The sequence below is a fragment of the Pteropus medius genome, unplaced genomic scaffold (genome assembly GCF_902729225.1).
Source record: "Pteropus medius unplaced genomic scaffold, Ma_sr-lr_union100, whole genome shotgun sequence".
In the NCBI taxonomy this organism is placed as follows: domain Eukaryota; kingdom Metazoa; phylum Chordata; class Mammalia; order Chiroptera; family Pteropodidae; genus Pteropus; species Pteropus medius.
The window spans coordinates 459142-477936 of record NW_024342473.1 but is presented as its reverse complement, the minus strand read 5'-3'; the positions used below and the strand labels follow the sequence as shown (position 1 = coordinate 477936).

The 18795-nt window shown below is 36.4% G+C and overlaps 1 protein-coding gene across 1 annotated transcript in view; it reads right to left on the bottom strand.

The window, feature by feature from the left end:
- SEC62 (SEC62 preprotein translocation factor) overlaps nt 1-11413 on the bottom strand; it is a 29834-nt gene extending 18421 nt beyond the window's left edge. Inside the window, exons 1-3 of the mRNA XM_039865005.1 lie at nt 11228-11413; nt 2833-2941; nt 1695-1800 (exon numbers count right to left, since the gene is read on the bottom strand). Of these exons, the coding sequence (XP_039720939.1) occupies nt 1695-1800; nt 2833-2941; nt 11228-11263 (251 nt within the window). The 5' untranslated portion in view covers nt 11264-11413. The remainder of the gene's footprint in view (nt 1-1694; nt 1801-2832; nt 2942-11227) is intronic.
- Between the last annotated feature and the right edge of the window lie 7382 nt (nt 11414-18795).

Below are 18795 nucleotides of genomic sequence, written 5' to 3'. Positions count from 1 at the left end.
CCGCTTTCCAAAAATTCACTTTACATCACTTCTCTTTCAAGAAAGACCTGCATCAGTACCTGTTTTCACTAACCTAAAGAAATCTGAAGAGAGTTTTTGCTTTTACAAAAGATTTACATTCGTACCTGTTTTCACTATCTGAAGCAAATCTGAAGAGGACTTCTGGTTTTACAAAGCTTTTACCATAATGTAAGTCTTCCACAAACTTTCAGAAAGCAGAGGATACCTGTACTGACAGGTGAATCCTTCATCTTAATTTCTGCTTTATTAAATGTATTATCATTTTGTTGGAAGAGAAAGTATAGCACACAGTGGTTAAGAGCATGGACTATGGAGCCAGGCTGTTGGACTTAGAATTCTGGTTCTGAAACTGACTAGCTGTGTGACCTTGGGTAATTTACCTAACTTCTCTGTTTTAGCATTTATTGAGTATTTTAATTTTTACATCATATATAAAAAATAAATCTATTTTGATGCAAGGCAGGCAGTTGCACTTTGGAGTTCTAAAAGCACAAATGGCTGTAAAGGAAAATACCAACTATTAGCTCATCCCTGTGCCAACAAAGAACTTTTCATCATTTCTGAAAGGTCCATTAGTGACTCTAGTTTTCGGTGACTACGAACATTAAGAAATATTTAATAATTCTTTAACTTTATAGCTTTAGAAACAAGGTTGTGAAATAGTGGTTTTTAAGAAAGGTCTTGTGTGGCTGATACTTTAAATGCCATTAAACAACATATTAATAAATTGCTATATGTACCTTCTTACCGAACATAAAAAATACTCTAAAATGTCAAATTTCCACTGATTATAAACTATAGTGTCACATAAACAAAATCTGGTTATCAACATCTTAATAAATATGCTTATTTAAACCAAAGGAAAAAATGGAAAGAAAATCAGCATACTTATTTCCAAAAGGAAAGTGATTTTCGTGCATAAGTACCTATTATGAAAAACACGGATATGTTACTAAACTGTCTATACTTCATCTTGGAGTCAAGAAAAGGCAGTTGTTGCAGCTGTTTTGACTTTACAAGGAATACATTAGCAATCACAAAATAGAGAAGGGTACCAGCTAACAGCTCAGTGTATAGGCACTGAATGAACAACAAACTCAGGAACAACAGATTTATTAGGAATCCCTGCCAAAGCCTGCCAAAGTTTTGGAAAAGACTCCCCAACCAGTTGCTTTAGAAGGCTTTTGTTTACTGTTGGTGCTGATATATGACTTTTATTGCTGACTCTTCAGTTTAGTCAGCTTGGCAAATGTACAAATGTAATAGACCAGGGGTCCCCAAACCCCCGACCCCTGGGGCCACAAAGCAGGTGGTGAGTGGCAGGCAAATGATCAAAGCTTCATTTGTATTTGCAACTGCTCCCCAGCGCTAGCATCACCACCTCAGCTCAATCCCAGATTATCAAGCATTAGATTCTCATAGGAGCACTGGTCCCTGGTACCAAAAAGGTTTGGGACCACTGTAACAGACCGTAAAAATTATAAAAATTCAATAGCCTAACACCAAATAAATGTATTTGCAGAAGTACTGAAGAGATCCAGTTTGCATGTTTTGTTTCAGCTGTGTTATAATATTACTATATTTAACGATGAAAATGGGTAAGGAGCTTCAGGATTATGGAGAATATTACTAAATTACTAGTTAGTTATCCTTCACTAAGAAATAAACACTACCTGTTGCAGTAGTCAACCACAGACTCCCTTGTTGTAAATAAAGCTTCCTCTCCTTTCTTGGCCTTTGCCCATTTTGAATCCAAAAGGCAATCCACTGCTTTTGAAGCTAAAGAAGAAATTTATTATTTTAAATTTAGTATACAAGGAAATTTATATCAAAATAATATTTTATAAGGCAAATTTCAACATTCTGGCATCAGAAAATAAAACCAAGTTCAACAGAAAATTTAAGTCTGACATGATCACGATAAACAGTTCCTCAGAACCTCAGTTTGTGAAGCATATCGATAAGCATCTTTTTAAAGTAATTCTTGGAAATAAATGATATTCAAAAATACTAAAAAAAGCAAAATAAATTAATAGGGAAATGTTCTAAACAAAAATTCAAAGTAAATGTAACTATCACTCTTATCAATAATCATAATTAAATTAGGGTAAGTAAACCAAAAACCTTCCTCTCTCACAGTAATAGAAATTCTGTTATCATGCTTTACTATAACTCACCGAGGAATAAACTCTGAACAATCTACTGCTGTCACTAGAAGAAACTAAATACATTAGTTCTGATGTGAATAGCACATCTATTTTCAAAACTTTTAATGAATACCAAAATCATTAACCATGACACTTAAGAAAGAAAAGACAAAGCAATTTCTTCTTCTCTGTAATGTCAATTCAATCTTAATGGATCAGACAGGAAAACTCAACCACTATTTATAAGCTATGGGGATACACTACAGATGGCATTAGCTTATAATGAGGGTGTTTGAATTATGTGATGATCCAAAGTGCCTATATTGGTTCCAACAGACCTGTTTCACACTGAACTATACTCCAGAGTTATACAAAAAGATTACCTTTAAGTACATACACTATCTGAACAAAAGGTAGTACTAATACTGAAAATAAATCCTGTTTTAAAAATTTCCAACAAATGTTATTATAAAGCACTTTCTTTTATCTTTTTATTATTCATAATTTCAATAATAAAAGGAAATAATAGGATAAGTGATTGCCATATGCTCATCACTCAACTTCACCAATCACACTTGGAAAGCACTTTTAAAACGACATATCCCAAATTTAGGTATATTCGTAAGATATGTACACTAACATAATTTTACTGATATAATCCTACCAATAAAATAATCAACCCGGTGACCCATCATATTGGTGGACTTTGTTGGACAGTTGAATCGAAGATACTTGGCTACAGCCTTCTCTTCTTTAGATGGTTCACCAACTTCCTGCAAAGTAAGAATATTAATGTAATCATTTACGTGAGAAATTCACACGCTGAAGAAATTTAATTTACTGATCTGTTCTGCAAATCTTCTTAAGTAGAGTACAGGCCTTTCTTTCAGGCCTTCTCTGGAACAGACCTGGTGATGTATACAAATGATAGGATAGAGATTTTTTAAATTACATGCATTTTGAATACAAGTTGATAAAGCCAAAATCTGTCTGCCTCTTGCCCTCACCTACAAGGCATTTATTTTGAGTTATTTTTCCAGTATGGCAGCTACATTGTACCAGTTCACCTTCACTCTTGCCTGGTCTCTTTTCATAAGCTACAAAGCAATAACTGAACAGAGTAAGTGGTTGCTAGTAGTGAGTGCCCAAATGTCAAAGTAGAAACAGGTACTCTAAATAAATGTTAAATAATAGCAAAAGATATCTACCCTGAACAATGAACAACACACCATAGGAGCAGTTCTCAAATTAACCAAAGATAGTAGTCCTGGTGTAGTAGCCATTAAGAACTATCTGAGGACTGAGATCCTGAAGATTTGTACTCCTTTCCCTTTTCCCTTGTGGTTGCAAATCCCAGATACTGTCTGGGACACTTTCTCACCTTGTGTTTCTTCCTTTCTTCCCTTGTAGGGGGTAAAGCAAAAATAAAAATGCAATAGACAGATAAATTACAATCTTATTTGAAGAACTATTTATGGAAGTGGACAAAGAGTTTTGGAAAGGCTGCTTTAATTCTTCCCTCTTTTCTTTCTTCCATTTCTTTCTCCAAATTTCCTATTACTTTCTTCAGTGTTTATCATTCCCCATCTTCCTTTCATTTTCTTACATTCTGAACTACTTCTTTAATTTGACAATTCCTCCTGTGTACTTATTGTCTCAAACAATATACTGAAGAAAATGAAGGCAGTCTACGTTTGTATATATTTTATATGTACAAAGTATATCTACTTTTAGAAGTTGTCTTATTGCTGTAAGCTATTGAAACAAAAGTACTGTCTTTAATTACATGTTTAAGCATGATGCATGGAGCATTCAAGCAATATTTCCAGGAATATGGAATCTAGATGTGATTGATTTCAGGAAAGTCTGTTTCTGAAATGAATAAAAGCTAAATAATAGTAAAGAATTATCTGCCAAGACTCTAGAATGCTGAGATCAATCAATGTGAGATAGCTATGTTTCAGGCAAGACATTCTACCAACATGAAATAGAAAAAATAAACTATCTAAATTATCTGTCTTTAAGTCAGTTTTCTCACAAATTCAGGTAAGACTGAATTTAGCTATGTTTGATGAAACTAAGGAACAATCAACAAACCAAGGTTTTAGCTTTAATTTTATCCTAAAAAGGAGTAATGAAGTAAAAGCTTGTCCTTTGGTTGCTGAGTCACCTGGTGGCTATTTCTCATATTTCTTCCTTTGCATTTCCCAACTCCTCTACTTCCAGTACCCAAATGACATGTATGATTCTTATATTCTGCTCCTACCCCATTTGTGGATTATTTGTGTTAATAAAATTTAAAAGCCCAAGTCATTCAATGCAAATAAAGACTATAGTAAAAGCCAGGTATTTATGTGAATAAAAACCCTTTGGTTTTAGATATAAAAATGTGTACCACAGAAAAAAAAATCTTAAAATACTGTGAATTCAAAATATAACATTCTAAGTTTACTAACATCTAGAAGGCTCATAATGATTTAATTTGGAGCCTAGTCACAAAACATATTTCTGACATGCTAAAGGTGAAAATTCTATATTTCAATTTTTGAAATCACACTAAAATATATTAATGTGCTAGTTTCATATGTTAAATGTTAGTATTTAATTATGCTTGTGTAAGACAGTGCATTTCCAGGAGCCTCTTCTATTAGTAAATAATATCCTACATAGTGTGGTAAAGCCAAAAAATACTATAAATAGTTGAAAATAATGAGATACTAAAATTGGCTTATAGAAACAAATTCTATTTTATAATCATATCCATATATGCTCATTTTATCTCTCATTTGATACATTTGTTGTTAATTTAAAGGTATGTCTAATTAACTGATAACTTGTTACTGGGCTATGCTTGATTAGAAACAATTGTGCTTCTTATTGAGAAGGCTCAATAAGCATAAATCATTCCAATACATACTTACTGTTTACCCTATATCTTTGAGTGCTACAGTTAATATCAAAAATTTGTGAGGCATGGTACCTATTACCCCCAAACAGCAACTGTTACTTTCCAAAACCAATGGTAGAAAAAATATTTTAGGAGTACACAAAGAAGTAGGATTATTAATGTGGATGAGAACAACTATGAAAGACCTCTTGGAAGAAGGAACTGGATTTTGAAGAGGAACAAGTTTGGGTAAATTGAATGGACAGCATAAACATTGTGGCTGAGAATGAGCATAAAATTTGGTTCCAGCAGACAAGTTAGGAAGCATTGTGAGGTTAAGTATGTATAAGTAGAATAGGGCTAAAGAGTCTTCAAGGCAGTCTGAGGTATTTCCACTTTATCCTGTAAGTAGCAGAAAGACCATTAGTGGTTTTTGAACAGAAGGACATAATTAGAAAACACGACAGACACATTATTTTGGTGGCTGTGTATAGCATGAATTGGGAAAAAAAAAAGCATAAAAAGCATAAGGCAGGGGAACTAGTTAGTATTCAAGTAAGATGTGACGTGATACTGGACTAGGAATGGAAAGGATTGTGGCTATCTCAAATATTTTGAATGTAGAACAGATAGGATTGAATGATAAAGGATGAATGAAATGGCTGAGTAAAAGATGTCAGATCTCTAATTTGACCAACTGAAAGGATGGATAGTTTTTCAATAACAGGAATTTGGAAAGAAGGTGATTCTGAGGGAAAAAACAATCATATAAACTTTAGGCATGACAAGTCTACACTCATGCTAACACTCAATTAAACCACTTACTTGAACACAGGCATAAATGCATTAATCTGATTGCTGACAGAAGCATCACATGTAAAATATGATACTAGGCTACGCAAGAAACTGAAAAGTCCATTCTATTATTACATATAGGGAATCTGACAACATTTCAAAACTTCATTTTAACAAATAAGTTAACTAAACTCATTTCTATACTGCAAAACAGACTCAATTACAGCTGACCCTTGAACAATGCAGGGTTAGGGGTGCCAATTTCCTGCACAATTGAAAATCCATGTATAACTTTTGACTCACCCCCAAATTTAATTACAGTTGTCCCTCAGTATCCATAGGGGATTGGTTCCAGGACCCCCAATGGATACCAAAATCCTCAGATGCTCAAGTCTCTTACATAAAATGGCATACATCAATGCATACAGTTGAAACCACAGATCCATTGGTTGAATCTGCAGATGCAAAACCCGGGGATACCAAGTGCCAACTGTATACTTACAGAAAAAAATTTGTGTATAAATGGACTCACAGAGTTCAAATCTGTGTAGTTCAAGAGTCAACTATAATCTATTTTTATTCCTTTCCCCTCCTTGGTAAAGGCATTAATAAGCAACAATGAACAGAAGAGACTCAGAAAACAAGGACTTAGATAATCTTTCTTAACTAGACACAGAGTTACCTGTCCTTTGATACTTTCTTAAAGTTATCAGTATCTTCCCTTGAAAGTATGACTGGAAAAGTAGTGAATTCTATCAGGACAATGATACCTTCCTTGCTCCTTCTTGAAATTCAAATCTTTTAAAAGTTTTTATTTACCTTTGTGAAATATTATAAATGTTCACTATACCACATATAAGTTATACACGTTGTAGGCTGTCTTTAATGAAAAGTACAGAATTTGTGCTATCTGCTGAGGCTTTACAGCCAGAAAGCCAAGACAACATGACCATGGGAAGTTGGTTATATAGAAGATCCTGCCACGGACTCCTCACCATCACTGCTCCCCTGCTGCGCTCTCCCTTGAAGAGTATAAAAGTCCTACCCTCTTCTTGTTTATACATTAGACTACAGTATCTCCCCTCTTTTGTTCTTTTTGATGTGAACAAATCTTCAGAATATTTTCATAACTTTTCTAGAAACCTCCTAACAAAAAGTGAAGGACTTTTGGGAATAGCAAGACCCACTGATAAAGAGAAATCAGCTCATTCACTCTCAAATGAAGAGAACTTTATATAGCTCAATGAATGAACTCAAATGCTTAGAAAGAGGAAGCTAAGAACCAATATTGAGGCTAGACTGCCATCTTTGCATCCAAATACGAAAGATGCTGGCTCCTGTAACTCACAGTCCAAGATTATATAAATTGAAAGTTTAGTTAGAACACTCTTTTAAAATTATTTAACAAATATGATTTTTACTTTAGAATACACCAACGCTTAAATACTGTAATAAAATAGGAATTATCATTTCTAACTATATATTATTTTAGCCAGTACCTTTTTGAGAAAAAATTATTAGATCAAGAGTCAGTAAGCCACAGGCTTCATTTAATCTTACAGAATTTTTGATTTAGAAGAATTTTTTTAATTGCTATATTCAATAGAAATAAGCTTTGATTTATTTGATTTGTTGAGTAAATTGAACAAAAAAGAAAAAGGTTAGTTCACAAACTGAATTTGTATCTTCATACAAGCAGTATAAAATATTTGTGAAAATGCAAATAGTTAACAGAATAAAACCTGAAAGCCGTAAGGAACCTTAGATATATCATTTGCTTAAAGTCACACACAGCACATTAATAAAGTTTTACAAGAGTCTCTACATCTTAACTCTGACAGTACCCTTCTGTGATATCCCCCTGCTTTATTCCTATTGCAAGCCCTGCCCTGCCTGCCCTGCCTGCACCTGCCCTGCCCTGCCCTGCCCTAGGAGTGGGGAGTTTTCACTTGGGACTAGCTTTTGGGTTCCTTCTCTTTTCTTCAGAAAGTCCCAGAGAGTCAGACTGTAAAGTCCTAAACTTTCTCTTTTCTGAAGTTGAGCATATAGGCCTATGATATGTCAGGATTTCAATGCCAGGAGGACAGATGGGTACAACAAAATTAACTGAGATGAAAGTTATAGAAGTTCTAAGAATTCATAAGCCATTTAATATCTCAAAACTCAACTAGATACCTTACATAAGCAGAATACTGAATGGGATGATGCTCTCTTTAGCAGGGATAAGTCATGTTAAGTCTTTACGTTATACAATATAAAGACTTCAGGATTAAAGTATTTCAGAACAATTTATTTTTATGTTATCAATGGTGAGGTGGAAAAAAACATTTAGCTGGGAATTAAAACACTTGGTTTAAATCTGGTTTTACTATCCTGATGAATAATCCTGGGTCAATTCATATAAATAACCTCACTAAACCTCAGTTCATCTGAAAAATGAGGGTGATGGTTTACAGCAATGTTTTATACTTAGTAATACTTTTTTACCAAGGTCCTAAAGGTAGTTTAAAGAACTATGAGGTATGGGGATGTGATGGTAGTGGGGTGCCAAAGTAACAGGACTTTGGACCCACCACTCTGCTTTTATATAAGACCTGCATTTGTGCGAAAGGATTCCAAACAAACTTTACTATTTGAAAATCCTTTCAACTCTAAAATTTCATGATACTAGGATTTTAAATCAACCTTTCTAGTAAGCAGCACCTTGTTAATCTATAAGCACTTACTACACATTCTTAAAAACTTACATAATTGCATTTCTTAAATTATTTTTGAATGTTTCATTAATTTAGATTGAAATCACTCTCATTTGAGAATCTTGATCATTAAAATTTCCCAATATGATGTCAATGAACATGTAGCTCACTTCTGGTTTGCAGTGACCAGTAAAGTGAGTCCAAGAAGGAAATGTGACAAAATAGTCCTCTTGCTTCCAACTTTGATGGGACATCAGAATCTGAAATTATGCTATACTAGAAAAAGCAAATGAGTTAGCTACTTTCTTAAACCCTGAACTTGTCTATATCAATCACTTCCCCCAAGGTACAAATTATAATTCAAGGTCACTCAATCCATTAAACATAAAAATCTTTCCTGAACAGAAAACATCAAGTAACAAACAACAGGAAACTCAGTTGATATTACAGACCTTTTTTGGCCAAAAGTCTTACAACAGAATCTTTTCTGTAACTGAAACTCTACACTTTATCATCACATTTGATCTTTTTGTCTAAAGTGATGCTAATATTATAGAGTTTCTGAGTCTCTGGATGGGGGACAAGGAATTGTATAAGCTATTGTATATTTTTATTAATTTGTTAAAATAGCATAGTAGTACTCCAAGTAGCACTCCCAAGAGCTTCACAGCATTCTAGCACAGCTATGTAGAAAACTTTGAGGATGGGAAAATAAATGTTATTTAGTTTGATTTAGCAGTATGCCAAGCTGATTTTCAACAATCAGATCCTCACATACTTTTCTGATCTTCAAATAAACAAAAGTTAAGTAAATAAGCTATATTTTATGGAACTCACAACATAATAGTTTATTTACTGAATAGACAGCTGTTAATCTTTCTTCAGCATATCAGAATGCTTAACGAAAAACAAAACAAATCATCGTAAATCCTTCATCCTTGGGGAGGGGGAAAAAGGAGTCAAATGCCAAGCACCCTTTTAATGCATTTTTTCGCAACAACCCTACAATCCTATGAGGTTCCTTTTTATTTTTTTTAAAGGTAAATATTCCTTTTTTACAGATTTAGAAATTGAGGTAAAAAGTTAAGTAACTTGCCCAAAGTTACACAGTTAACAGTGAAACAAGTACAAACAGGCAGTCTGGCTCAAGTTTTAGCTCCCAGCCACCACCGCTACTATAAAGCTTCTTAATCTACTTTTCCATTTAATATAAAAATCACAATTGAAATAGAGCAGCTATTCAAAAAGTGAATTAGGATCACCTTTACAACAATATTAAATAACAGCTGGAATGGTAAAAAGTGTTTGTTTAAAACGCATAAGTGTAATGTATACGTAAATATAAGGAGTCCAGTAAGTAATATTTGACAAATTCAATACAAATTCTAATGAAAGTCTTATATATTATTTATACCTGACCAATAATACTAAATTTTGAAAGACTAAGAATAGTATAATTAGAAATTTCTTCCGTAATAACCTTAAGTCTTGGTTTTATGGCCTGTCTGAACTCAAGGAAATGTCTCTTTATGATCCTGTTCTGCATGCTGTTCCAAACTACTTTACATTTGCCCAATTCCAAAAATCCAAATTTACTGGCATCTTTTTTCCTAGGATTTCAAAGTTTTCTGGAGAATTTTAACTTGCCTAGCTCAAACCATCTGTGGTGTAAACTGATTAAGTGATAGATTTTTTTTTAATGGAGGAATAAAACATAAGACAGTCATTCTAAACAATGAAATATAAGGAACAAAAAGACAATAATGACTGTAACAATTTCTGATTAGTATGTTAACAATTTACAACATGCTATCAATTTATGATGACATACAAAGGTTTCTAGGAACATGAGCTGATGAGAAACGGACACCCTGAGCCTAAGATGTTCCACATATTTAATCCTCTTGGTAAAGAGCAAGAACAACAAGGGGAAAATTGCAGGAATGAAATGCACAGATGACACGCATATGGAATGAGGGAGGGATGTTATGTAGGTTATGAGGATGACACACAGGTTTCTGGGCGCGACCAGCTCGTTGCAGTATGAACCGAGCTGTGTTTATTTTACACTGTGTCGCCTGAAAGAAAGCCGAGAGCTTCAACTGGACTATTAACTTAATAACATGGAGAAGAAAGGAGGGTACACGCAACTGAACAAATGGATAGGCAGATCGCCGCCTGGGCCCCCAAGCCAGCTGACCAAACCTATATTACTCGCCCTTTTACGGTCCTTCTGTTGCGCACAGATTGCCGGCTGCTTTAGATCAGTCCTCCTCCTTCTACCCTAATTACTATGGCCTTAATTTTGAGGGAGCTAAGGCAAGAGGATGGGGTGAAGAAGAGAAACGAGCTTGGAGAGGGTCGGCGTCAGCGCTGGGAGGAGGCTGGGCACCCAGCGCAGGACCGGGCCGGCGCAGCCACAGGAACCCTACGCTGCCGATTCCCAGCGCGGCGCCTCCTGCTTTCCGCCGCTGTCCCAGCACCTCGGCCACAGTCTCCGCCGTCACCACCACCGCCCTCTCTCAGGCCCCTGCACAACGACGCAGCCCGCAGCCGGCGGCCTCGCGACGGAACCCCACCCCACCTCGCCGTCGGTTTCGCTCGCCCTTCCTGAGGGCTTTCCCCACTTCTCTCACTTCCGAGCGCCCTGAAGCCTGTACCCCAGGACTCGACTTGGCTACCTGAATCCGCTTCTTGTGTCGCCTGCGTTCCGCCATGTTGGCCGCTCCGCCCGGTTTCCTTTGACGTGGAGCGAGGACGGGGAGGTGGAAACCTCGCGAGAGCGCTCCGCGGGGGCCCGTTATGTAACCCGTCGGCTGGCACCCTGCTAGTGGGGAGGAGGGCGAGAGGCTGGTACCCTGGGCCCGGCAGGCCTTGGCGGCGCCTGTTCCCTCTTCTCTACTCCTGCCTCGGCTCTTTTTGTTGCGGGAACTGGAAATCGCTGGGACCAGAAGGAAGTTGAGAGGTGGACCAGACAACCGGAAGGTTGGAAACAGTCCCTGGTTGTCAAACCTGACTGAGCATCTGAATCACCTGAGAAGCTACTAAAGTACAGATTCCCGGGCCCCACCCCCTCCCGAGTCAGTATGTTTGGCGTGGAGCCTTTCACAGAGCGATTTACCAAGAGCTACGGGATTCCTAAATATCTGTCACTGTGGCCCTGCCCCGCACATGCCCCAGGTGTAAATTCTACAAATCCCATTTTAAAGATGGGAAAATCCGGCGGCAGCGATAGGAACTGATTTATCTAATGCTCCGTATCTGGTAGATGGCTGAGTCCAGACCTAAGCCTATTATCTTTTTCCATACAATATGCGGAGTGGTAGGGCTCATCTGAAACAAACTTTGGATTTTCTATTTCATTTTCCATTTTGCTTCTGAAAACTTACCTTTGAATCCAGAAGTTAGAACCCAGGGAATTACAAGTAAGAAAGAAAGAGACTAAGTAGTTAAGAATGAAGAAGACTGCAGGGTAGTTCATGTCTGGTGACTTAGAACTATTGTTATTTGAGAGTCACCTAGACCAAAGAGAATGGGTTTAACATGCTAGTAAGTGTTTAGATAGAAGTTCTATGACTTTACGGAGATTTCAAAGCATTTTTAATTGCAGAAAATTGGGAAAATACAGAAAAGTAAGATCAAGAAAATAAAAATACCTAATTCTACTGCCCAGACATCTGTTACCATTTTAATTTTCCTTTAGTATTTATTCCTACTTTGTGTATTTGTATTTACATATTTTCCCCTTCCCTCAAATTTGCAATCATACTGTACATGTAATATGGTAACTTTTTTTCACTTAATGTTGCAAGCATTATATCATTAAATGTCAAGTTTCTCATATATGTAATCTAATAAAAACTGAACGTGTAATTAGGGCAAATCATGGGATCTTAATGCCTAATCTTTTATAAAGTAAGTAGCTGAAGTTCATTTTCGAACCATGCAATTCTACATTCAGGGGACATGATCAGCAAGCCAGTTCCCTTCCCCTCTATATTCTACAATTGGTGTGTGAGGTCAGGGAGGGGGGTGAGAAATAAGTTATGATTCTTACCAATTAACCCCAAACATAACATAGAATATGAAATTTCTTTTTTTCCTTCAGTCCCTCTCCCCATCCAAAATGATGGATCTGTTTTGTACTGTTTTATTTGGAGAACACTGGATTCTTTTCTTAGGAGAGCTGGTTTATAAATGAAAAAAATTGCATTTTATTGAGTCCCTACTAGATGCAAAATGCTAGGCTCGGACTATAATGAGGAACAAAAATCCTTTGTGGACAATGACTCCTCAAGCTACTGCCTTACCTACCACCTTTGCCTTCTTCAGAAAATCCTTAATTTTCTATCCCCATGTCCTCACTGACACTCACTTCTTAGACTACAACCATTTGGTTTCTACCTCCACCATCCATAATAATCCACGCCAAATCCAATGACTTCTTTTTAATTAACATCTTAATAAGCATTTGACAATATTGACCATTCACTTCTTGACTTATTCTTTTTCCTTGGCATTTATGATATCAGATTCTTCCTTCTACTTTCTCTTTGGCTCCCCTCTCTTTACCCAGCTCTTAAATGTTCCTGGCTACCATGCTTCCATGCTTCCATGCTCAGCTTCTTCCCTTCTCCTTTCTCTATGCATTCTGGAGATTCTCATACATGTTAATAACGCAATTCCAAAATACTGCATAAATGTTTATTTCCAGTTGTCTTCTGAATATCTCCTGAATATCCAACTAGAAATCACCATTTCCCCCATGAAACCTGCCCTATTTACCGTATTTTTAAACTTATAACTGCATCACTGTTCACTCTGTTACTCATGATTAGAAACTTTGGAAGTATCTCAGTCATGCCTCTCTGCCAGTTAGTCATCAATTCTATTGATTCTATAACTGAGATGTTTGAAATTCTTCCCTTCCTCATTCCTACTACCATTGCTTTGATCAGGTCTTTATCATTACCTACCTGAACTATCATTGCAAGAGCCTCCAATCATTCTCCCCAACTCTACCCTCTCTACACTCTAGACCACCTTCCATTCCTTTGTTTAACCACTGTTCTCACCCACCAATACTCCCCAGTTGTGTACTGCAGCATGAAGCATGGCTAATGTTTTCACCTAAGTGTAAAATTTCGGGATCTTTCTTCCATGTAATATTTATATTAAAATAGTTCAAACACTCTACCTGGCATCCCATTTATATATGATGATAGTGGGGAGTTTTGATAGCCACCTCTTGCTCTGATTTCCCTTTGAATTTGCAATCTCACTCCTATCATTTGACTTTTATTTCTTTCCCAAATGAGGAGCAATGCCTCTCTTCCTTTCTTTTGTCAAAGCAAAACTTCTCTCTACCTCTGGGCTCTGTCACTTCTTCTCTCTAGGACTGCCTCTGAAACTCAGAATTGCTGTACAGTAGAGAAATGGAGGTCTTCATTCTTTATGGATTCCTTTAGGCATGTATATGTAAAACCTCTTTAACATGCTTTGTTAAACAAAGGGTTCTCCAATCTGAATCCTCTCTCGGGGGGACTGATGAATAGGTGAGGACTTGATGTAAAAAATTAAGTTTCCTGGGGCCTACTGTCCCGGTAAGCGGAAGGGAATAGTATACAGAAATGTATTTCCATTTATCAGACTTATGTAAAATGGAGATGGATACATTCAGTTTTCTGTTTTAATAACACTTTGTCTGGATCCATTTTATATGTTAAACATATATGGATGACTAAATTGAAAACAAAAAAGTTAAAGGGAAGTATAGCAAATGATGGCCAGGCCTTTTCTGGGCATGGTTTTCATACTAACATTTTAAAATATGTGAGTTAATAACATCAGTGACTTTATGCTGTTATCACAAAGAAAAATGAATTTAATATAAATATAATTAGTATAAAATAAAATGCAATAAGCCTAACTTTATTTGAAAATTGATTTAATATTTTAAAACGAGTTAATTCTTTAGACTTCCACTTAAGACATAGCATAAAGACAATGAGTATGTATCGTTGAAAAATAAGCATACATATTTTGTTTTGACAAAGTATAATACATAAATTTTAACATGTTAATATTAGAACATATTTAAAAGTCACTTTGTCTTTTTAACTGAAATGGTAATTGTTTTGTCATTTCAAACAGAAACAGTAATATCATCTTAATTCACATATGGGATACTCATGATCTCCTTATCTTTGCTCTATTAATTAGGGTTTAGTGCAAAAAAGAGAAACAAATCTAGGTGTTTTAATAAAGAGGGAACTTAATTAGGGGAATTAGATGTTTCCAATATTGTTGAAAGATTGGAGGAGCAAGCTTAAGTGTGGACCTGTGTGAATGACTGTCAGAACCCTGTAGAACCGACCAGTCAAGGATATTGCTACCTTTGGTGAGTTAAGAGTCCACAATAGCAACACTGAGTTCAAGAAACTACTAGGAAAGCTGAGATCCAGCTGTCAGAAAGCTAAGATCAGAAGTTGTTGCCAGCCCTGCTACAATTGCCTCTTATCTTGATACTACAATCAAGACTGTGTCTCCATGACCTTGCTTGCTAGCAGAATAAAAGCCAGCAGCAACAAGAAGATAGCCTCATCATCACTTTTGTTCTCCTGATGTCCTACCAGTGCACTGAATTAAAACCAGAACTTCAGTTGCAAGGGAGTCTGAGAAATGAAGACTTTAGCTTTCCATCCTCTATTATATGCCACTCGACCATATAGAATCATATCTTCTTCTTTAGAATCACCTGGTTCATGCCTACATTTCTTGCTTCATCTTTAGCACTATGAGACCATACTTATCCCCCTCTCCCCCATCCCTCCACATGCACTTTCACACTCACATATTTCCTATTTTTTCCTTCCCCTTCCCACTTGGCATATCCTTCAAGGGTCAGGTAACATGTCACATCTGCAATGAAAACTTCCCTGAATTCTGTCTTCAGTAGACTGTTCTTTTTTCTGGGTTCCTACAACATTTTATACAATCATGGCTATAGTATATATAATTTACATTGTAACATGATGTTTTTCTTTCTACCAGACTGTGACTCTTTCAAGGTCAGTTACATGTCTTATTCTACTGTTCTCAATATCTGGCTCAGAGTGCATGGATGTTAATGGAAGGAATAATGAGTGACGACAATGACATGGTCCTTATCCTCTGGAGTTTAGTGAATGAGAGAATATACTTATAAGGCAGACAAATTGTTAGGATGTCTTCATTAGATCCCAAGGTCCCTATTATCTATAAAGTTCTCTATGGAAGTTAAAGGAAACCAATTTAATAAGAGGCTTCCCTAGATTTGGTTGAGGAAGCACTTTCTTGTGCAAAAAGAGAGACTCTAGCTATCAGTGTTGTCTTTCCTGAGAGTAGAGACACGTGAGGATCCACCCTCTCAACCTACTGCTAACCTAGTAAAGCCACATTAAAAACTTCAGGACAAGGAAAGGCAGCTAAACCTCACAGGTTATTAATATACCTAGAACTTGTTTTCTGTGCAAATCTTACATCTATGAAGATGGAAAGAGAAAAGAAGGATGACAAGAGTAAAGAACAGGGCTTCATTGTCACAGAATTCACAGAACCGAAGTCAAGAGGACCAAGAAAATCAGGCCTTCCAGACCTGGACCTTGCGTGGAGATGGGGAGAAAACTCTTGGTACTTTTTCTTCTTATATTGGCCTCAGATAATTTTCAGACAGCTCTTCTCAAAGTAAAAAGAACAACAGGCCAGTATATCTTATGGAGTAGATATTTTAACTTTTAGGTAATTATCTAAATAATTTGGTGGAGGCTGTGGTAATTATGGATCTACCAAAAAATTAAAGCTACTAATTATTCAATTATTTTTTCTTATATATCTATGTAAAAATTATTAAAATATAGCATTTTATGTTCCTGTGTGACATGTGAGGTGTTCTGCTTCCTGTGGCTTATTTTCCTACTTGCTGCTTCTAAGTTATGCAGGTTTCTCCCCTGCCCCTGGAAATGCATGCACTGTATTTGAAGCGATATATTTCAGAGCAAACAGCAAAAAAGTACTAGATTCTGTCCTATCAGGAGAAACGTAACCGATGTGTCCCATCGTGATGATGCTAACTTTAGTCTGCTTTCTAAGGAAAGGGATTTGGGGGTCTTGATTTTTCATCTGCCAAATGGAAAACTTTCCTTTTCCATCGCCTTCCACCAGGGATTGCTGATCTGAAGGTCAGTGTATTTAATGCTTGATTGTCATAATAAAGCAGTTCCCAGCAGAGGTCTATTCATATTGTTCCAGAATAGACCAGGATTACCTACTTTTTCATACAACTGCTGTTCTGACCTTCAACTTTTGGTAATAAATAAATGCTGAGAGCTTAGAATGTGCTTTTAAGAAATGTTTGAATAATCTTACACAGGAATAATCAAAAACAAAGTTTGTCACTCTTAATTCAAGAGCGAAGATATTTCTTTTCATTAATATGTATTTTTACTGTCCACCAACCAATATCGTAATAAGTGAATCTAACTCAGCTGTAGTTTTTAAAATATATTGTTAATTTTTTAAAATTATTAATTTTGAAATACTTCCAGACTTCTGAGAAAGTTGTGACAAAATAGTATGAATTCCCATATACTCTTCTTCCAGCCTCTATAAAATGTAACATCTTATATAACCACAGTACCATTTTCTAAACAAGAAATTAACTTAACAGAGTACGACTAAGTAATACACAGCCCTTATTCAAATTTTGTAATGTCCTTCCAATGTACTTTTTCTGCTCAGGATCTAATTCAATATCCCACATTGTATTTAGTTTTCATAGTTCATTAGTTTTCAATCTGGCACCAGCACCAGTCCAAAGTTTTTCTTTGTTGTTTTTGTTTTTGTTTCTGTCTTCGTTTTGACTCTTTGAGTAGTACTAGCCAATTGCTTTGTAGAATGTTGCTCAATTTTGCTTGTCTGATATTTCCTCATGATTACATTCAGGTTACATATTTTTGGCAAGAAAATCACAGAGGTGACATTCGTGCCCATTTCAGTGCATCCTATCAGGAAGAACATAACCGATGTGTCCTATCACAGTGATGCTAACTTTGATCATTTAGTTAAGGTGGCCAGGTTTCACCACTGTAAAGTTACCTTTCTCCCCTTTGAAATTAATAAGCATCTAATGAGGAGATCCTTTAAAACTATGTAAATATTCTGCTATTCATCACACTTTTGCTCATTCATTTTTAGCATCCATGATCTCTGCTTGAAATAATTATTTCTGTTGCATTTGTCAAATGATGATTTTCTATTTTCTTTATTCCTTCTACATTTATGAATTGGGATAGTACTACAGGGAAGAGTTTATTTTTATTCACTTATTTATTTACTTATTAAATTATGAATTTGCCTTGACTCTCTGAGACCATCACTTAGAAATGGTTAGTTAATGAGAGTTAACGCAGTGACCTTTGGGCACCATGCTCTCCACCCCACTCCACAAGAACTGCTCCCTTCGATCATCCTATCAGTGCAGTTGATTTTTTTTTTTTTTTGAGTCTGGAATAAAGCTCATGTGGCTTTGTGGAGAGGATCTAGGGAACATCTCACATGAATCTGTTTGCATCCACTGATCTATATCAGGGCTGAACATATTGCCAAGAAAAAGACTTTGAACTCTGTAAAGGCATGTACAATATGTGTGAGGGGCTGGCATGGTTTTCAGTAGGGCCAGAGTTTGAGAGTGAACAATGTGAGGCATGAGAACAATGGAACATCCTTATAAAAAAAAGAAGGAGCTTGGTTCTGCAAGTCAGACCCAGAAACAGAGCATGATCTTCAGAAGATGTGGTGAGTTTAGACCACTGCTATAGAATTTTCCTCTGCACAGACCTCTGGCAGTAGGCATGACCTTTGGTAAAGCACTGTAGTATATTTAAAAAAAAAAAAAATGAGACTAAGTGCTCCAACATTTTGGGTCCAAGCAACCTTGCTGTGGGACCTCATACGGCTGCACCTGAGTGTAACCCAGAGAGAGTTCTTTCCTTTCCACTTCATAAGGTCAATGTTTGGACCTCTCACCTCATGGGCAACATTTCCGTTCCAACCCCACCAGACCGGTTAGCTGCATGGCTCTAGCTCAGCAACAGGAGATGTAACTCTAGGCATTGTTGAGTTCCTGATCCACCAGTACCCAAGGGACAGCTATGGGCACAGAAGCAGTTTCAGTTCTGTGTGCTACTTGTATGAAACTGTCAGCCCTTGA